The sequence below is a fragment of the Danio rerio genome, chromosome 16 (assembly GCF_049306965.1).
Source record: "Danio rerio strain Tuebingen ecotype United States chromosome 16, GRCz12tu, whole genome shotgun sequence".
Taxonomy (NCBI): Eukaryota; Metazoa; Chordata; class Actinopteri; order Cypriniformes; family Danionidae; genus Danio; species Danio rerio.
The window spans coordinates 14,594,599-14,615,687 of record NC_133191.1 but is presented as its reverse complement, the minus strand read 5'-3'; the positions used below and the strand labels follow the sequence as shown (position 1 = coordinate 14,615,687).

General features: G+C 37.0%; 1 protein-coding gene across 7 annotated transcripts in view; it reads right to left on the bottom strand.

The window, feature by feature from the left end:
• The window catches only part of polr3c (polymerase (RNA) III (DNA directed) polypeptide C), a 34,003-nt gene that overhangs the window by 11,200 nt on the left and 1,714 nt on the right, over window positions 1-21,089 (bottom strand). For 6 of the 7 annotated variants that reach the window (XM_073924704.1, XM_073924705.1, XM_073924702.1 and 3 more), the window contains 9 exon segments: window positions 16,366-16,630; window positions 13,914-14,114; window positions 6,172-6,254; window positions 5,983-6,084; window positions 5,679-5,771; window positions 5,449-5,529; window positions 5,298-5,349; window positions 2,560-2,620; window positions 2,333-2,483 (listed from right to left, as the gene is read on the bottom strand). In XM_073924704.1, coding sequence (XP_073780805.1) covers window positions 2,333-2,483; window positions 2,560-2,620; window positions 5,298-5,349; window positions 5,449-5,529; window positions 5,679-5,771; window positions 5,983-6,084; window positions 6,172-6,254; window positions 13,914-14,114; window positions 16,366-16,630 — 1,089 coding nt within the window. 7 annotated transcript variants of the gene reach the window in all.

Genomic DNA, 21,089 nt, shown 5'->3' with positions numbered 1-21,089 from the left:
TGCTTGAGCCCGATTCAGCGCACTCACACTTCTCAAACGATCCGGGAAACGGGCCTGGGCACGGTACGGATGGCATAGTGTGAGTAGGCCCTTACATTGTGTTTACAGAATTTTTACAAATTACAATTTGTGACTCATGATCTTTGATTGTAGGCATTCATTTCACTGTGATTTCAGTTGTTGACATGGTTTTACTCAGTTAATGTTAAATCCATATATCATTATTATTATTCCATGTTCTTTTAATTCATGTAGAAAACAGTAAATTGCAAAAACAAAAAAATGACTCCAGCTAAATTTTCACAGACTGGGTCACAGTTTTTAACATTATTAAGCAATTAACTAAAATATTGTTGATAATGATTACACTGTCATTAACATGTCTGCTTTGGGATAGACATGGGGTGCGAAGAACTGTCTGACTGCTTTGATTTTTGCGAGCTCTGTCATTGCTGGAATGCTGCACTCCAGAGGCATGTTGTCCCACAGAGCACGCTCTCCAACAAATCATGCAGTTGGCTTAATAACAATTTCTAACAATCTGCAGCCAGGTATTTAATTCCTCCAACTCTCTGAAGTATTTTTTCAGTCGCTTGCGTTTAAACTCTGAAACTTTAAGACGCGGAGGGTTTTTTTTTTCACATTTGCCAAAGAAGCAAAATGGAAGAAGAATATGGCTGTTTGATACAGACCTGTTGATACTAAACCAGCGCTTATGTTGACCTGGATCTGCGTAATAAACGCAACAAATAGGCTTTACTTTTTATTTTACAGCTTAAAGCATGTACGCAGATCAATGCAACATCATATTTAAACAAACTGTTTACAAAAAGTCTACATATGCGCGCGTGTTGTTGTCTTTTCATCACGCAGCGCGCACTTGAACCACGAGGGAGAGAGAGGAAACCATAGGCTATATCAGGACATATTCTTTAAAATAATGATTTCTATTAAAAATGTAAAGGTTTTGTGATCATAATAATAACAGCGGGGCATTAAATAAATGCATATTTTCCGTGGATCAAGCAGTTTGAGGAAGTCAGCTATTTTTATTTGACGGAAGAAAAAAACATATGATTGGAAAAAAAGCCTATGCCGGTTATTAAAAAGAATCAGTCAGTATTTTCGTTTTGTAATATAAATTAATTATTTAAGTGATAATAATTTAGGGCAGTCCTATTTATTTTATTCATTTTATTTAGATTATTCTGCTCTTCTGTGCTAAACACTGCAGGTGCGTGAAGATGCTCTGTTGTTCTGTTCCGCTATTAATATATAAAAATAAATCAGTATTTTAAAATGCAATATTTAATGTGTCATACACGAAATAGACACGTCAATTTGTTTAATATAAAATTAATAGTAATCTGACCAGTTATCCGTTAATAACCGATTAATGAGCGACGGTTGTCGGTTAGCAAAAGTAACGAAATGAGCATCGCTAGTAGCTATTTAATTTACTTTTTCTATGTAAGAGAACTTGATTGAAAAATAATTTTCAACATGCTTGAACCATCTACACAATGCAGTTTAGTTCTGTTTGGTTTTTCAACAGTATTTTGTTACAAAGAAAACAGAAGTGATATAGCTTTGGCTATTTATTTATTTTATATATGGCTATTTATATTGTTAATAACTTGCATAGTTAATATTGTTCTTTGATGTTTAGTTTATAAAGATTTTTCAAATGTTATTTAATTAAAAATTGTTTTAAAAATCTTTTTTTCCCACCCCACACGAAAAAAAAAAAAAAAATCGTGATACGAATCGAATCGTGGGTCAAAAATCGTGATACGAACCGAATCGTGGGTTTGGTGTATCGTTACAGCCCTAATACAGACTCATTAATCTGGACAATATAAGATTGGAAAAGGTTGCCTGTTTGATTTCTGCTACAATATGATGATTTTAGAGCATTAAACCCTGGATCATCCTGTTGGATGTGTAATGGTGTTGGGAATATTTTCCTGATTGCATTAATCGAGCATTGGTTAAACGCCATAGCTTACTCAAGTATAATCGCTGACCATGTCCATCCTTTTTTGTGGTTTATGATGGCTACTTCCAGCAGGATAATTCACCATCTCAAACTAGTTTATTGGACATGCCAGTGAGTTCACTTAACTCACAAGCCTAATAAAGTAGCCGGTAAGTGTACACAAAATGAGTGTCCTCAAATATTATACCTAATGACTTTTTTAGGTTGTAGTCTTTAGCATTATTCACTAACATTTGACATGAAAACATTTTTAATCTGCTAAAACAAAGTGTGAACTAGATTAGAAGAACAAGAATACATACAGTAGAACTCTGAAATTAAACAACTCTGCACCTGTAGCTGGACGAGGTTTTCAGACAGGAGTGTGTAGAGCATTTCTTTGGCCTCTTTGGCAGGAATCATGGCAAAATCCTCCACCTGCTTCTGCTCCAAGTGCCGTTTCCGTAGTAACAGACGAAAGATGCGAGCTGAACGGGAACCAAACCTGACATAAAACAAAGAGGCTAAGAACCAAAGCAAAAGGCGATTCCAGCATGCTAGAACAGTCGGACTCTACAAACCTCTCTTGGACCACAGACTCCAGTGTAGCTCTGGCTAAATTAGCTAGTGCTCTGTGTAGATCTGGCCACAAAGTCAAGGCTCAAGAAAATTAGTCATTTCTACCAGTCTCTTATAAGATTTAATTATACCATTACACAATTTTAGGTCAGTGTTTTTTGTGTGTTTGTATTCTTACCAAGGCTAAAATGGGCTATATGCACAGATAGATTTTTCAGCCAACAATAAACTTCTGATGAAAGGTTTGTGACTATTTTCAATATTTTAAGGTTCCTTTTAAAGCATTACTGTGAATAATGTAATTAAAATGCATTTACTTAAGCGTTTATTTAGTTGTTCAAGTAAAAAAAGTGATGAAAGGCCATGTAAAAGCAAGTGGCATCAGTAGCAGCAGGTGAGCGCAGAAACTCTATTGAAACAAAGTGCTTTTGTCCAAACCCAATGACTTTTAAATAAATCAGGTCCTAAATGTGGCGATTTTTTAATTGTGGGACAGTTTACTGGAAGCACTTGGGATGGCCGATTAAAAATTAAAATCTATGTGTCGATACCCCTGTCACGCTGGTAGACAAGGAAGGCAGAGGTAATTACCTTTTTTCAAGTTTTATTTTATACAGTTTTATTTTACAGTTTACTCTGTAAAATATATGGCCGTAGTATCCGTGACGTCACCCATTAGTTTCCGAACACTGCAAAAGAAGCTAAACCAATATGGGAAGTACCATGTACACAAAAAAACAAAAATAATCCAATGATAAGCCTAATATTTATTTGTTTAAAATTGATCTTAAAGGGCCATGAAACCCCCTCGTTTCAGCAGGGTGTTTTCACACCTCTACTCTGGAAAAAGTCAGAAAAGTGGGCGTGTCCAGCTCTGTTTAGGGGGAGTGTCGGAGGAAGAAAAGTGGGATGGTGTGGGAGTGTCTATTTGGGCACGCGCGAGTTTTAGAGTCAAAATACACACACACAGTAGAAAGTGATGGTGTTTAACCTACATGGACATCTGTAGTCGAATTATTTGCCAAATTATTAAATGGTGGACTTTAACTGCAGTTTGGCTCTTTCATTTAGGGAATTCATTCATGCCCCTCGCGACAAACGAGATATTTGATTCGAGGAACTGCTCTAAGCGTGTATTTTTCATGCAATGTTTGATACCGCACGGCGAATGAGAGAAAAAAAAAAAACTCCGCATTTCCCAGAAACTTAGATGCACACGGCAGGTAGCGTCAGAAAGCCGCGTGTGTTATTCCGGTCACTAAATGCGGTAAAAACCCTACACGAGGTTAAAGTTTGGTTGTGGTGCTAACATGTTTACACTCGGTGAAATAGTTTGTTAGATACGAACAAACTGAATAAACAAAGAGCACTGGTCGCTCACTTACCAAATCTGTAGAGACAGGACAACCACCAGCAACTAGAGCCGCGTCTTTATGAAGAGAATACTACAAGCGAATCCGGATCTCAGCGTTTGCAGATGAGAACAGCTCTCAGGTAAACAATAATCCTCCTTAGACACGTAAGTTATTGTTGTCGAGAGTCGCGTACACTGTAATCCACACGTGACTCTGAGCTCTCACAGAGAGAAAATGAAAGCGAAACCTAACTGCAGCAAACTATAAAAGCAACACTTCACGTTTGTTTTGCCAATACAATGTGGCGTCTCTGCCGTGTAAACACTGTGACACTAATGAATATTAATGAAGTTGCACAATAGAGCGCGCTGATTGGTTTGAACCAAGCCTTACTCATGCATTAATGCATCACACTGTAAGACGTAATAAGACTCACTCTGGCACAGACGCCCAGTCTGCACGCTGGAATACAACGCTATTATGTCATGGCCGTGACGCAGCTTCAAAAATTCGTTTCAAACCGGAAGTACGAATTTGTTTGAAATAACGCAAAAACAACCAATTTACACTTTTTAGTGAAATATAGGTGTCCCTGTTTTTAGCAGTGTGGGACACATATACGACTGTCAACAGCTCAAAAAATGTGTTTTGGTGGAGAGTGACCCTTAAAGCATTATATTAAAACCCAAAAAGACACAAAAAATAAAAAAGCTATAAGAATGTATGCAAAATTTTCTATAAAAATTTCTATATCTCCTGTAATTGTATTTGTTTTAAAAAAAAATTTCTACTGATTTGTTCCTTTGATGTGAAAAAATGTAAACATTGTATTCCTCATTTTGTGTATACTATTGTTCTTGTTATGCAATGAAAAAAAAATTAATTAATTATAAAAAGCTAAACTGTCGCCATTTTGTTTGCGAGATACCAAACAAGGGCAAAGAGGTGGAGAGTGAGCCGACCTACAGACACCTGCTTGCATTTTGCTTGGACCTGGCTTAAGCTGTGGTCACACTGGGCTTTTCCTCCCATAGACTTCCATTCATACACACGCGAATGCGTCAGACCGGTCTTCAAAATTGTTGCTACGTCGTGGTGGGCATTTCTCCCTGTCTCACGCTGAACACAGTCGACCAATCACAACAGACTGGTTCATTAGACCAATTAGCACCGATTAGCATAGCACTAAGGAGGGGTTTAGGAACAAATGAATCGCTGAACGAATCATTTGGGAGTCGTTGGGATAATTAGGTAAAAATAAATGCATATTATAAGACAATGAAAGGATTTTTTGACCTTGCACGCATATCAGACTGTTGTTGGAGACCTCCAAAACCAAAATATGACATTTTTTTGTGCAAAATAGGGGCTCTTTAAAAGGATACTGACAACAAACATTCCTCCTCCACTGTCACCTGCCTTTCCCACAAACTCCATCTAGGAGGAAAAGGAAAAAGTCATTTAATCCTTGCATATTAAATATATTAATTACGTATATTTGTGAATTTGTCCATGTATATTTGTGAATTGCTTTACCGGATCATCAACCAGGAGAGTAAGGTATTGGTCTAAAATTGGCCGAGCGATGTTGTAATTGGATGGAAGAGCTCGGAAAATCTGATGAAAAACAGAAAAAACACACCTCACATTGATCAATTGTGTTTCTAAAATCTCATGTGTTATTAAAATGATCTTAACCCTAAAATAATTCTGCATCATATTTACTGTTTCCCAGTAAAGTGAATAATTTAATGTTCATCCATTACCTCATTGGCTGAAAGAGCTTGTGTGAAAGCAGCATTAGCCGATGTTGTAACTTCACTCATCCGCAACATAGTTCTGACTATCTCACCGCTAGTCTACAGGGGGGGAAGAGAGAGAAACATGGCTGACAAAGACCTACATTTGACCGACTTATTATTTCCCTTGAGGAGAAAGTCTAAATGTGAAAATCCAGAACGTTCCGTATCATCAGACACACCCAGGGAAGATTATTCAGTCCGCAGCCTAATTATATCCTGCAGACCATCTTAGATGATTTGATACAGAGAGAGGTGTTTATATAGTCACCTGATCGAGTTTACAGGAAACAGCACTGATGATGGCCTGATCCCTAAAGTGCAAGTGAAAGCGTTCGAAATTCACCTGCCAATGGATCCCTTCATCCCCACACTGGAAAAAGAGGGAATTGATAAATTGTTTACACTACATGAATAATTCAACTAATGGTGTGAGAGATCATTATGTTGATTGTTATACCTCACTGCTGTCTGTCTTGGCTTTTTTTGCCGCACGCTGATCTGCTTCACCATCCTCACTCGAGCGTCTCCGTTTTCCGTGACCTGAACAAACACCCAATTCAACCTCTTAAAGTAGCAGGACACAATAATTTTGGAAAAAGACTCATTTCACAAGTCCCCTAAAGTTAAACAGCTGAATTTGACCATTATTGATCGCTGGGCCTGGCGGGAGCACTTTGAGCTTAGCTTAGCAGAAATCATTAAATCATATTAGACCATTAGTATCTCTCTCAATATATATATATATATATATATATATATATATATATATATATATATATATATATATATATATATATATATATATATATATACTCTCTCAATATATATAAATATATATATACATATATAGTTGAAGTCAGATTTATTAGTTGAAGTCAGAATTATTAGCCCCCTGAACTATTAGCCCCCATTTATTTTTTTCACAGAGAGAAAATTTTTTCAACACATTTCTAAACATAATAGTTTTAATAAATCATTTCTAATAACTGATTTATCTTATCTTTGCAATTAAGACAGTAGATAATGACTAGATCTTTTTCCAAGACATTTGTTTACAGCTTAAAGAGACGTTTAAAGGCTTAATTAGCCCTTGAAAACATTTGATTGTTGTGTTGTACATGCACCAATTGTTGATTTTGTCACTTCTTCCGCTAAAACGATCCGTAGTGAATTAGTCTTGTCAGGTTCTGTTCATCATTGATTGGGTGAGAGCAGCTCAAGCTTACTGGCTGTGGAAATCAGCGGGCGGGGCTCATTATACTTCAGGAAAGTGCCATCTATAACGCGTGTTTTTGTGGGATAAAGACAGCGTTTTAAACGGCGTCTTGTGGCAAGTGGATCGCATTATAAGCTGCGCTTTTTACTAACACTAAAACGCCATTAAAAATGGCATTTTAAAAGGTTTATGCGCGTTATTTGCGACATTTGCAATAAGAATGTTTGAAATGGTATTAGCGATGTTTAATGCAGCGTTTTAGTTGTAAACCCGATTGATCAATAGTGTAATTATGAGCTCTTCGGCTTGCCATATTTAACTGAAGAAATCTCCACTTTGCAGAGCGAAAGCGCTTACTGAACAGCGCATCATCAATGACGTAAGCATTCCCAGGTCTGAATGTAATGTGAGCAGCACTATGGCATACATAACACACCTTGCTACAATGTTTGATTAAGAGAACCCTGAACGTGGATTGTCATTCAGATCGGCACTCCACTACACAGGTCTTTCCACCTACTTCATGGGCTGAACTTTGAAATTATGAGAGGGGCTGATTATAATATTATACAAAACGCAGTTTTTTAAGCTGCTTTTGACATAAAAACACCAAAGATAATGGTGAATTATGTCAAGCATACCGCGTGAAAAACTGCGTTCTTGGCTGGATCAAAAAAAAAAAAGAAAAACACAGTTTTTGCGCCAATTTTGACCTGAAAAACGCCGTTGGCAAATGGCCAAGGAACAACAGAAGAGTCAAGCTTTAAATATAAAATTTATGGAAACTCTTTTTTGATATTTTTAAGTGAGATGCTAATGGTCTTGTTTGATTCAATGACTTATGCTAAGCTAAACTAAAAGTGCTCCTGTCAGACCTGGGGCCTCATGTATAAACGCTGCGTACGCTCTAAAACTTTGCGTACGCCAGGTTTCACGCTCAGAATCGCTCACGTTTGGATTTACTCACAATGAACTGAATGTGGGAATGTGCGCAGCTTCACGGCAGCTTTCTGGCAGGCGTACGCACATTTTTTGTGCGTGTCTGTTTTATTTCCATTGGCGACTCCTAGAGGCAGTTGTGTTAAATTCCTCTCCACAAAGTGTCTGAGCCTTGCAATGGCAGCTGTATGAGACGGATTCAGCAGGTATATAAGGTTTCCATACCATACATTTGACCAGCTAAACATTAAAGCACAATTTGCAGCAGTCGCCTGTTTTCCCAATGTAATCTGAGCGATCTACCGCACACACATTGCTATAAAGACACTATCTGAAGATGAATTCGCATGCGTGAATCAGAAACATTTCCATTCAATAAATGTGCAAATAAAATATGATGCTTATTGATATGAACTTATTGATGATTCCTACTTGTCTTTCTCGTGATAAATAGTTGGCAAAATCTGATATGTAGCGGGGGAAAAAACAAGAAAGAGTTCATCAGACGCTGGATTCAAGCCGAGTTCATGCTCGAACGTATCAATTCATGATCACAAGCGTCTTACGAGCTGCGCCACTGAGACTGTTAAGCATCCTGCAACATTTTACAGATATAAACCACACTATTTCTTTTTTTTTTAATGCACTCAGTGCGATGTTCAGACCCAACTGTGTTGACCGCATCAGCTAAACTCTCCCACTATATTTTTTTCTTTTGTTGTTAATTCCGGAGAACAAACTTGCAAATAACACCGCTTTTCTCCGGTCTACCTCCGAAAGCAGCACCACCAATTCACATTCTGTTCAAAGTTTCTCTTTTTGCTTGATTTTGCCATTGCTTTTTCGTTGGGTTTTTCCATTAGCATAGTCATTAGCATATTCATACGGGGGAGGAGGCAGGGAGGGGTTTTGTGCTCGTGCATGTTGCGCTCAGTTTCATGTTCATTCAGATGTACAAAAGAATATGCGTGAGATTCGGCGTACGCAGTGTTTCATACATCTGTGTTACATTTTTTCTGCGTACGCACATTTACAGCTTTGTGCGTACGCAATGTTTTAGTAAGATTTCCACGCAAGTCTTCGTACATGAGGCCCCTGGAGATCGGCTGAATGAATTCAAAAAGGGCAAAACTCAGCTGTATAATTTTAGTGGAATTGTTATGTCCATATTCCAATAAAAGTGAAATGTCCCTTTAAAGGCATAGTTCTCACAAAAAAATCCAATAATTTAATAATAATAATAATAATAATAATAATATGCATGCATACATACATACGTACAATCATTTATCTACTTGTACCTAGGGTCACACTGAACATGTGACAATAAGAATATGCATACATCTGGCCCTTGTCATATGTAAACAAACATAGCGATCTAAACTGTGAGTAGTTTGTGCCTACAAATACATCATTACTTGACAAGAACAGGGCTGATAGTGGAAAAAATTCCTGAGCCTGAACTTTTTTTCCTTGCCCCTGAGGTGAGTAGGGGTGGGGGTACTATGTATGCAACGCACTTTTAACACATAACTTGTGGGCCCCTGGGCCCAAATATATTAACAGCCTATGTGTAACCCTGATCATCATTATTGTCAAGCGGCTCTTTTTAGACACATGCCAGTAATGTCAGTGACACATGCCAGTGTCAGTGATCTTGTGACATGTGCCAGTAGGTGTCAGTATAAGCACGTTATAAGCACATTAATCTTATAAGTCTCTTTGCTGTAATATTTAAAAATCATTAGGCAAATGACACCTGTTATCTTACATGCATATATGTTATGAGTTTTCAACATGCATTTTATTAAAACTTTTTAAAGGATATTATTTAAAATACCTTAAAATGAAAAAAGTTAAATAATAAAATAAATGAATGAATTAAAAACATAGAGAAGTCCATATTGTAGGGAACAAAGGAACTGCCAGGATGCAATAATATACAGTACAACAGATAAGTGTAACCCCTCCCATACATAAGCATGCCACAATAAATTTGACTGACATGTACTGTCAAATGACTATATTACGTACGGAAGTATGACTACGAATACATGAAATAAATGCGTTTAAATTAAAACATCGTGGAGTAGCTCAGCAAATAAACTAACTTGCGACGCGATAAATTAGGTTAAAAGTCGCGTAATGATTAAATATGGTTTTGCTCATGTTAATTAATGTCATAAGCTTCGCTGGGTGTCGATGTCACAGCAGTGACATGCAGCGCGACACTCTGAGTGACACAGGTCACTACACATGCCACTAGCGAGTGACACATGACAGTGGAAAACCGGACGTGCCACCGGAAGTGTCACTACACTCAGTGGCATGTGCCAGTGTCATCTGTACGTCAGATGTCGTGTCACTCCATGTTAAAACTGCTACTGTGAATCCGCGTTCAAGCGCACACAATAAGCTAAAACTCGCCCCAAGCACCGGCAAAAACAAATAACAATGAATGTGTCGAGGAAAGAGTAAGGACATATCTTAATTATTTATGAATAAACTTATTCTGAGTCAGTGTCGCAAAGATCCTGACTGGCAATCTCCTCTTGGACTCGCCTTTAGAAATTCATCTTTACGGATTACATGAAGGAGTTTTTTTGTTTTCGATTTGTTTTATTTCGTTAAGTAATAATTTAAAGCTTTCTATAAATATATTTATTATGTCTGTGAGGCATATACATTTAGCTTCATTTTGTTAAGCGCTCCTGTTCAAAAACCAGACGACAGAAAGCGCATAATTTTGGTTTTCTTTATTTTATAAAAACGCTGTAACGTTTTTTGATGTATTACTCGTACTTTGTGAGCAAAAATGACGGATAACTTTAAATTGCTCCCACTGAAAAAATGCAAGTGATTGCTCTGGCGCCTCGATGTCCTGCAAGCTTTTTATAAGCAAACTATGCGCCTAATAGCACACATTCTTTAACGTTTAAGCTACCATTGTTTTATACTTGAACTGTTTTATATCTTTTATTTTAGGCAAGTCGTGACGATCTGAGAAGGCAAACTGATCAAACAGACAATGATTGTCTTCCGCTGGGCGCTGTTCGTTAAAAAAAAACAACTTATTTTTAAAATGCTCCAAACGTTTTTCTAAATAAGCTGAATAAAAACGAAACTAAATATAAACACTTTGACATTAGGCTACATACAAAACTGAACTATTTCATAGCTGAAACACTAAGTTGTTTAAGGAGAAGGGGGAAATATATTTTTGTCCCGTCTATTGCTTCACCGTTATTTCGAGAATAAACCCAGCGTAAATATGCAGATGTCATTCCCAAAACATATCAGCGTATATGTGCCGAAAACGAAAGTTTCATACAAATTCTGAATGGATTATAGCCTGGAAAGTGCAAAGCACGCTCCTCTTATTATCACTAAAAAGCGTCACTAATCTTAGTTCATAGAGATCTCACAAAGATCCGTTATAATTTATAAAGCTCTCTAAATTACACAATTAATCTATTTACATGGCGTCTACACTCAAAAGATGATTCACGAGCACACAAAATGGCACTTAATAAAACCAATCCGGCGCTTTCAGCAGTGAGTGAATTCTGTGAATCTAGAGAAATGACAGATCAATATCCGTGAACCTGATTTTTTTTTTCCCCGCAGCCACAGTACGCCGGAAATCCGGCGTGGTGCCGGAACGCTATCACCCCTGCAAGAAGCTTGTGAAACACATTATCATTAATACCCATTTGCTGAGACTGTGGATTAAATGCAATAAAGCAGTAAATTATGTTCAGTTTCTTGTGCAGAATTTTTTATTTTGCTTAAGACAGCTATGTGTCTTCAGGATGCATTTATTTGTTTTTCGTTTGACTGTATATGTTTTTGGACTCTCAAAGAGCAGGAAGACGTAGAGATGCATTATTTGATTCACCAAGAATCCCAGTTTCAGCTAAAACTTTAATGTCCTACTAAAGAGAAAAAAAGGCATTGGATAAACCGAGGATGAGTATATCAACAACACGTTTTCTTTTCTTTTTTGCTTTTCTTCTTCCAGTATCTGATAAATAAAAAAATACATATTTATTGCTTTCATTTTCTGGGTAACACTTTACAAAAAGGTTCATTAGATAATGCATTTACTAACATGAACTAATCATGAACAACACATGTACAGTATTTATTAATCATAATTGAACATTTACTAATGCATTCTTAACATCCAAGTCCATGCTTGTTAACATTAGTTAATTACCATGAGTTAACATGAACTAACAATGAACTACTGTATTTTCATTAACTAAGGTTAGCTAACATGTACAAATACAGTAGTAGATGTATTGTTCATTGTTTGTTCATGTTAGTAAATGCATTGAAACCTTATTGTAAAGAGTGACCATTTTCTGAACTATAAAGTCATTCTAACAACACACAAATAGGCTTCATTATTCAGTGAATGCTTGTAGATTTGAAGGGGGCTTATTATGCAAAGATCACTTTTATAAGGGGTATAAACACAATGTGGTAGCAGTGTCTGAATATATCTAGCCTCTAATGGTAAAGATTAATTCATTACATTTTTCACCCTTTGTACATGTCATTGTAGAGGGAAAGCCCAGCGGTCACCCAATAGAGACTCCATCATTAGCATAGACAGCCCTGAGTAAGAGGCAGCCATCTGCCATTACAGTTGCTAAAGATAACATTGTTGACTAAGAGCAGAGTATATGCAGCAATCCTAAAGGTAATTTTAATATCTTTTTAAGACTTTTTGAAGACCTTTTCAGAATATTTTAAGACCTCATCACAACTTCAAACTCTAATCAGTATCAAACCATTAACTCAATAAAGGGCTGTTAATAAATAGTTGTAGTTAAATAAATCAGAAGCACAATCATGCAACAGAACTGATAATGCAACAGAAGAGATAAGCTCGGAAGAAACAAAGCTTGAAAGAATAAATTATGTGGTTGTTTTTAGCAAAAATAAATATATTTATGCTTTCATGGACTCAAACAGTTTGGTCAACACTTGAACAAAATGTAAGACCTGATAAAAACACGATTAAGACTTTTTAATACCTTTTAAGGGTCTTAATTTTCTCATAATTGATTTATCAACTTTTAGTACTTTTTAAGACCCCACGGACACCGTGTAAGAGGCATTATAAATGTTAAGTTTTAGAATATGCAAATAAACCCTGTAATTTCCATAGACGGTCTTCCTCTGATACCCTTCTTTTCAGTTTGTCACATAAATAACATTACTCTTGTTTTGAATCTGCTGCCATGCTGAAGCATAGGCATTTGTAGCTCCGCCCTCTCAAGAAAAGATCACAATCTCATTTGAATTTAAAGTGACAATTTGGCTCAAAACCTAAAAGGGGCAGTTTCAAAGAGTTGGAAAACATTATTTGCATTGTATTTAGAGCTAAAACTTCACTTTACTTACTCTAGAGCAGGGGTCACCAATCTCGATCCTGGTAGGCCGTTGTCCCTGCAGGGTTTAGCTCCAACCTGCCTCAACACACCTGCCTGGGTGTTTCAAGTATACCTAGTAAGACCTTGATTAGCTTGTTCAGGTGTGTTTGATTAGGGTTGGAGCTAAAATTTGCAGGACACCGGCCCTCAAGGAACAAGTTTGGTGACCACTGCCTCTAGAAACTATTTTTTTATTTATATCTATTATTTTATTTTAGGGAATTATTTTTTCGATTCCCAGAAATGGGTTGCGGCTGGAAGGGCATCCGCTGCGTAAATACTTGCTGGATAAGTTGGCGGTTCATTCCGCTGTGGCGACCCTGGATTAATAAAGGGACTAAGACGACAAGAAAATGAATATCATTAATCATTAAAAATATTTAATCATTAAAATATCATTAAAAAAAATTATAACTAAATAAATAAAATAATAACACCCACACTAGTATAAACACTAAAATGTGCCTTATTTTACCAAATCAAATCCATTTAAAACGTGTTTTACGCAGAACGTATATTATGCATAAGCTCAACTTTTAAGTGGCATAGAATATACCATGCGAGTTGAGCTCTAAAAAGTGTTTTAGTAAATGGACTGACCGGAGAGACTGATGTAGGGTAGTTTGTAGCAGTCTGGGTGGCTCTCTGGGTTAGAGGGCTGTGTTACAGCTGGAGGAGTTTCAGCTGATCCAGTGCCTGACGATTCTGCTGAGGCCATTGGAGGACAGCGCTGCAGAAAATGAGTCTCCACCAGCCGGGAAAATGCCGAGACAACCTCATTGTAGTCCATACTCTGACCCTCTGTGGAAATAATAAAATAACAAATGAAAATAATGAAAAAACGACAGGTAACTTTCAAAGCATAAGAAGGTGGATAAAGGACTGTGACACACAGTTCATTCAAATATATGTGACACATTTATACTAAATTTCTCTGATCCAAAAAAACAAACTCAGACCCCTTCAAGTGAACATAAAAGTAAAGTGCTCAATTATATTTTATTTACACTTGTTTGAAAGCAGGCTGAGATAGGTTTTGGGTCCACTTCTGCTCATCAACTATAATTTTTGCAATACCCTACTTGCACACAATTATGATACAGTGTAGTATTATTATCATATTGAATCTTGTTAAATGTAAATAAACAATTATGTTCTGCATAATTCTGCATTTCATATAATTACTTTTGTTTGCCTTTAGGATTAATAAAACTAAATGCATGACATATTTTAATATAAAAGTGTATAACTTTACTTGTGGACTGTGGTAGATGAAAAGCATTCATATCTTAACAAATGTAACATTAAAAAGATACCACTGTCCTTCTGTAATCATCAAAAATTTAACAAACATATACTAATCACAAATATTTACAATTAATACTGCATGTGTGTCTGAATCAAGGTTGCAGTGTTTTAATGATTGATCGCACAGCTCATACAGATAATTCCTCTTTATAGTTTACTTTTTAACATTCTTATTTCTATTAATGCTACAAACAATAAAAACATGGGACCTTTTTCCTATTTTGAAAGCCATAATGTCCTTTGCCTGGTAAATATTTATTGATAATGCACCGAGCAAATCGAACCCATCAAAGCAATGTTTAAACAAGCATTGAAATGCTTGTTCTTTAAGCTCTTTAAAACTTCCACAAACAGATTTCCATTACCACAGATCCAGGTCAGGTAATTCACCATGGTTGTTTGGGTTAGTAAGTAGTTGCATATGTATAATGAACAGCGCTGGGTGTGATTAGTAGGCACACCCGGAATCTGCGCACGTAGAATTCAGCAGATTTTTCGCAGGTTTCTGCTGATTTTTAGCCTATGAATAATTCTGTTTATTTACTTGAGTAAATGTGTGTAAATCTATTTTTATTCAGTTTTTTTTATTAATTTCAGTAATATTACCGACTAATGTGAACATTTTCATCTGATTTATGTACAATGCAGTTTGTACAGTAATATTATATGTCTTTTAGATATATTATATGACAAACTTGCTTTATTTACCAAATAAAGTGAATCTAGTTGGATTTGCATTCTAAACATTGAATAAAAGTTAAAAAGATTTAATTTTTTATTTCATATATAAAGGTTTTAGTTATGATGCTCCCAAATAAATCCACAGAAATCCGCAATTATTTAAATTCTCAGCAGAAATAGCAAAAAAACGTCTGCAGATTCGGTCTGGCCCTAGTTATTAATTACAAAGTAACTAGTTACTGTAATTTAATTTATTTTCTGCAAAACAAGTAAATTAGGGGATTACTTTTCATTTTAGGTGATTTTCATTACAGTTGCTATAATTCAACTTGCGTCAAATACTGTGATTTAACAGTTCTGTATAAATCAATTTGGGGAAGCAAAGTAATGTATACACCTAAACACCTAATACACAAGCAGGTGGGAAAAATGTTTTCATCTTGTACAGTTGAAGTTAGAATTATTAGCCCCCCTGTTTATTTTTTCCCCAATTTCTGTTTAACAGAGATTTTTTGACACATTTAAAACATAATAGTTTTAATAATGCATTTCTAATAACTGATTTATTTTATCTTTGCCATGATGACAGTAAATAATATTTGACTAGATATTTTTCAAGACACTTCTATGCAGCTTAAAGTGACATTTAAAGGCTCAACTAGGTTAATCAGGTTAACTAGGCAGGTCAGGGTAATTAGGCAAGTTATTGTATATTGATGATTTGTTCTGTAGACTATCGAAAAATATATACAGCTTAAAGGGGTTAATAATTTTGACCCTAAAATGTTTTTCTCTTTATTTAAAACTGCTTTTATTCTAGCCAAAATAAAACCAATAAGCCAAAAAAAAATTATCAGACATACTGTGAAAAATTTCTTGCTCTGTTAAAAATCATTTGGTAAATATAAAAAAAAAAAGAAAAGAAAAAAAAAAACTCAAAGGGGGGCTAATAGTTCTGAATTTAACTGTATATGTAACCTGATGTTTGCAGAGTTCACTTCTTCGACCACTTTACATTCAGCAAGTAAAGTTTTTCTGTACTTCATTTGTTGTAGTGTCTCACCTGGCATGTTGTGGGTCAGCCTGTCTGCTACAGTCTTGACTGTACTGCTCATGGTCATCTGGCCTCTCTGCAGGATCTCCTCAACAATGAGCTCTCCCGTGTCCCCATACAGACTCTTGGCGGTGTAGATGTAGCGTGGATAACGGAGCATGTGTAGGATGTGCTCACAGTTGATATGATACTCCACAGGTCCCGCTGGGCCACGACGACCTGGACCAAACGTACACATCCCATGCTGCACCAGCACACACAGAGATTTCTTGACCTAGTAGGAGGACAGTGTTAAAAAGAAAACATGTGACCCTCAAACACAAAACCAGCCTTATGTTGCATGGTTATATTATTGGCAATAGCCAAAAAAATCTTTCTATGGGTCACATTGATTAATTTTTCCTTTTGGACAAAGATCATTAGATTATTATGTAAAGATCATGTTCCATGAGGATATTTTGTAAAAGTCCCACTCAAAATATATTAAAACCTACAATTTTTTTGATGACAAATGCACATTACTAGGTGCTTCATTTTGGCTTTGTTCACACTGCGAGGCTTGGTAAAGTCTAGATCGCATACGCGGCCGGCCAGAAGTGTGATATGCACATTAATATAGCAGCATTTTTTTTTACACTCTGAGTGCTCAAATAAGATTTTTTTTTCTCAGATCTTATTTTTTTGCATAGCTGTTCACATTGCTGTTATAAATGTGGCCAATATCAGATTTGCAGTGTGAACAGATCATGATCCTAAACTGACCCGTATGCGCAAAAGTACACTTACGGACAGCACAAAAGGTCTAATAATTCACACAATGTGTATTCTGTAAGAAGCACGTTGTCATATCATGCTTCATATGATTATTACCCTTTTTACAGACAACTGTGGTGTGTTTCATGAACTGTAAAGGGTTATTCTGCTACTACTAATGTGTATTTCCCCATTTGAGTCTTGAAATAAGTCACTTGTGATAGAAAACACTGATCATTTGTGATTTATGACAACCGCGTAGTGCATCTGTCTGACCAATCAAGTTCAAGTTCATTTATTGAAAAAGCACATTTAAAAGCAGTCACAAGACTGACCAAAGTGGTGTACATAAAACAAAGTAAAAAAAAAAAAGACAGAATATAAAAGCATAGAAATAAGGCAAGAGAAATGACTGTAAAAAAAAAAAAAATATATATATATATATATATATATTTTTTTTTTTTAATTTGCGGTAGAACAAACTATGTAAATAATCTTAAAAAGCCAAGCTAAAAAGGTACGTTTTAAGAAGTGATTTAAAAATGGATAATAATGGATAATAATGGAGCCATTCTAATCTCAGGGGGCAAGGTGTTCCACAACCGAGGACCTGCCACAGAGAAAGCTCTGTCCCCTCTAAGTTTCAGCCCAGACTGTGGAACTAAAAGAAGATTCTGCTCTCTTGACCTAAGAGATCTCACAGGAGTGTAAAGATGAAGCAGCTCTGAGAGATAGGATGGGGCTAGATTATGAAGGGACCAATGGTGTAGTGAACTCAAGGGTTGTTGAGCAGCTGCAGACTGAACTGTGAGGGTGGAGTTGGTTTATCCCTGTTTAGGTTATTTCATTTTACTTCGTCATAAACAACAGGCACGTGCAGAAGGGGGGTTTGAGTGCTTGAGCACATGCCCTTTTTTTTCTCTCTGAGAGAAAGTTCAACCTTAAAAAAAAAAGTGCCCCCTCCTTTGTGCACGGATCTCCAATCCGCAACACCCCTGACACTCTTCAGCTTCGCGGTTAACCCGTGTCCCAATCGTTATCCAGAATGGTTACCAATACCAAGTACAAGTTTTGCCTTCAAAATGTTTCTAAAAATTAACAACCAACTTTCTATGATAAAGTAATTGCCCTGTGTATTCCTTCTACTATGCTGCTAAGGAGATGATGATGTCTGCAGCACAGAATGATGACGCATGCCACTCAAAGATTATGCAAAAGTCACATGAAATCCGACATAACTGTTCAAACTGCGGTCGCAATGCAAAACATCAGGGGCCTCATGTACGAAGACTTGCATGGAAATCATACTAAAACATTGCGTACGCACAAAAATTTCAGATGTATGAAACACTGCGTACGCCGAATCTCACGCATATTCTTTTGTACATCCGAATGAACGTGAAACTGAGCGCAACATGCACGAGCACAAAACCCTTCCCTGCCTCCTCCCCCGTATGAATATGCTAATGACTATACTTTGGCAAAACCCAACGAAAAAGCAATGGCTAGCAAGCCAAAAGAGAAACCTTTTACAGAATGTGAATTGGAGGTGCTGCTTTCGGAGGTAGACCGGAAAAAAGCGGTGTTATTTGCAAGTTTGTTCTCCGGAATTGACAACAAAAGAAAAAAATATAGTGGGAGAGTTTAGCTAATGCGGCTAACACAATTGGGTCTGAACATCGCACCGAGTGAAATAAAAAAGAAATAGTGTGATTTATAGGTGTAAAATGTTGCAGTACCTACAACAGTCTCAGTGGCGCAGTTCGTAAAACGCAGGTTAACATGTTTTGACACGTTCGAGCATGAACTCGGTTCGAATCCAGCGTCTGATGAACTCTTTCTTCTTTTTTCCCCCGCTACATATCAGATTATCACGAGAAAGACAAGTGGGAATCATTAATAAGTTTGTGAATCATATTTTATTTGCACATTTATTGAATGGAAATGTTTCTGATTCACGCATGCGAATTCATCTTCAGATAGTGTCTTTATAGCAATGTGTGTGCAGTAGATAGCTCAGATTACATTGGGAAAACAGGCGACCGCTGCAAATTGTGCTTTGATGTTTAGCTGGTCAACTGTATGGTATGGAAACCATATACCTGCTAGATGAACCTGTCTCATACAGCTGCCATTGCAAGGCTCAGACACTTTGTAGAGAGGAATTTAACACAACTGCCTCTAGGAGTCGCCAATGGAAATAAAACAGACACGCACAAAAAATGTGCGTACGCCAGCCATAATGCTAGCGTGGTGCTGCGCACATTCCCACGTTCAGTTCATCGTTAGTAAATCCAAACGTGAGCGATTCTGAGCGTGAAACCTGGCGTACGCAAAGTTTTTGTGCGTACGCAGCGTTGATACATGAGGCCCCAGATCTGTGTCTGATTTAAGACTACATATGAGAGTGGTACAAATCTAACCTGAAAAAAATCTGATTCCATGCAGTTTGGGCTGTTTACACTGTCATTACTCGAGTCACATGTGGGCAAATTAAATCTGAACTGGTCCACATTTGGCTGCAGTGTGAACGTGGCCTAGACTGCTTTAAAAGGTCATTTTTCCAATATTTAAATTTGTTTTTAAGATCCCATATTATGGATTTTTGAAAATGTCCTTCCATGTAGCGTGTAACACAGCTCTAAGTGAAGTGAAATATCCAGCTAAGGCTTAAAACTGTAAGTGTACAGTGTTTAAAACTGTTGATTCATCTATAAAAGAGTCGACTCACAGTGCTTCAAACGAGTCGTCTTGATAAAGAGGCATTAGGTGTATCGCCATGACGTAATAACGAAACCAAGTAGTTGCACGCACAAACTTGTGAGATTTGAAACCTGCGGCCCCGCCCTCTAACACAGCAAAAGCCACACACACACACACAAACATGGCAGTCGATTGAAGTCAGACTGCAGACGGAAATTATTGAGTCTCTACCCAAAGATGAAACCTCAGCATTAGCCCGGCATTGAGCAGTTGGAAACTACTGGAAACTACATGCTACAAAGAATACTTCATCGGTCGTTTGTTAAAGAAAGGATCAGTAAAGACTGCTGATGGACATGCCAGGACATGGATCGGTTTCTTCCTCCATTTCTTAAGTGTAAGTACGTGCGATTAAAGTTGTTGCCTCGTTTACTCTAGCTTGCAAATGTATTTAGTTATGATTTGTTACTTATAACCGCTTGTACTGTATCAGGTTAACTCGCTATATTCTCGTATCGTGTGCAAAGCCACGTTAAAAAATGTGACGCGTGCCGCTTTGTTTGCGGACCTCTGTGGAGGAGGGTAATGTGTGTGTGTGTGTGCGCGTTGTCGTCCGGAGGAGGATTATGTGTGTGTGTGTGTGTGTGTGTGTGTGTGTGTGTGTGTGTGTGTGTGTGTGTGTGTGTGTGTGTGTGTGTGTGAAAAGAGCAGAGTGTGACAAGCTAGGAGATCTCCTCGCCAATTCTTGGAGTTTTTGCTCAATAAAATAGTTAGTCGTTGGTATTTTCAAGTCCATCGCCTGTATTTACATTCACCCACTGGCAGCTAAAATCCACACCTTACAATATGAAGTGTGTATGCACTGTGACTACTTCTATATTGTTGATTAGCTGCTGGGCATTTCACTGTCTCTCGCTGAAGGTAGTCAGTGTCGACCAATCGCAACAGACTGTCATCGGTCCAATCAGCGCAGATTAGTTTCAAGCTAAGGAGGGGTTTGGGAACAAATGAATCACTGGACGATTCATATGGTAGTCGCTGGGATAATTATGTAAAAATAAATGCAAATTATAAGACCATGAAAGTGTTTTTTGACCTTGCATGCATATTAGACTGTTGTTGGAGACCCTTACAGCCCTATTTCATGTATAATATGGGCTCTTAAAAAATATAAACATTTCAGATTCCAATTTTTTTTTTTAATAGTTTTATTCTGTTTGGATTTTGGAAACAATGGATATCCTATCCTAACAAACCACACATCCAAGAGAATCTTA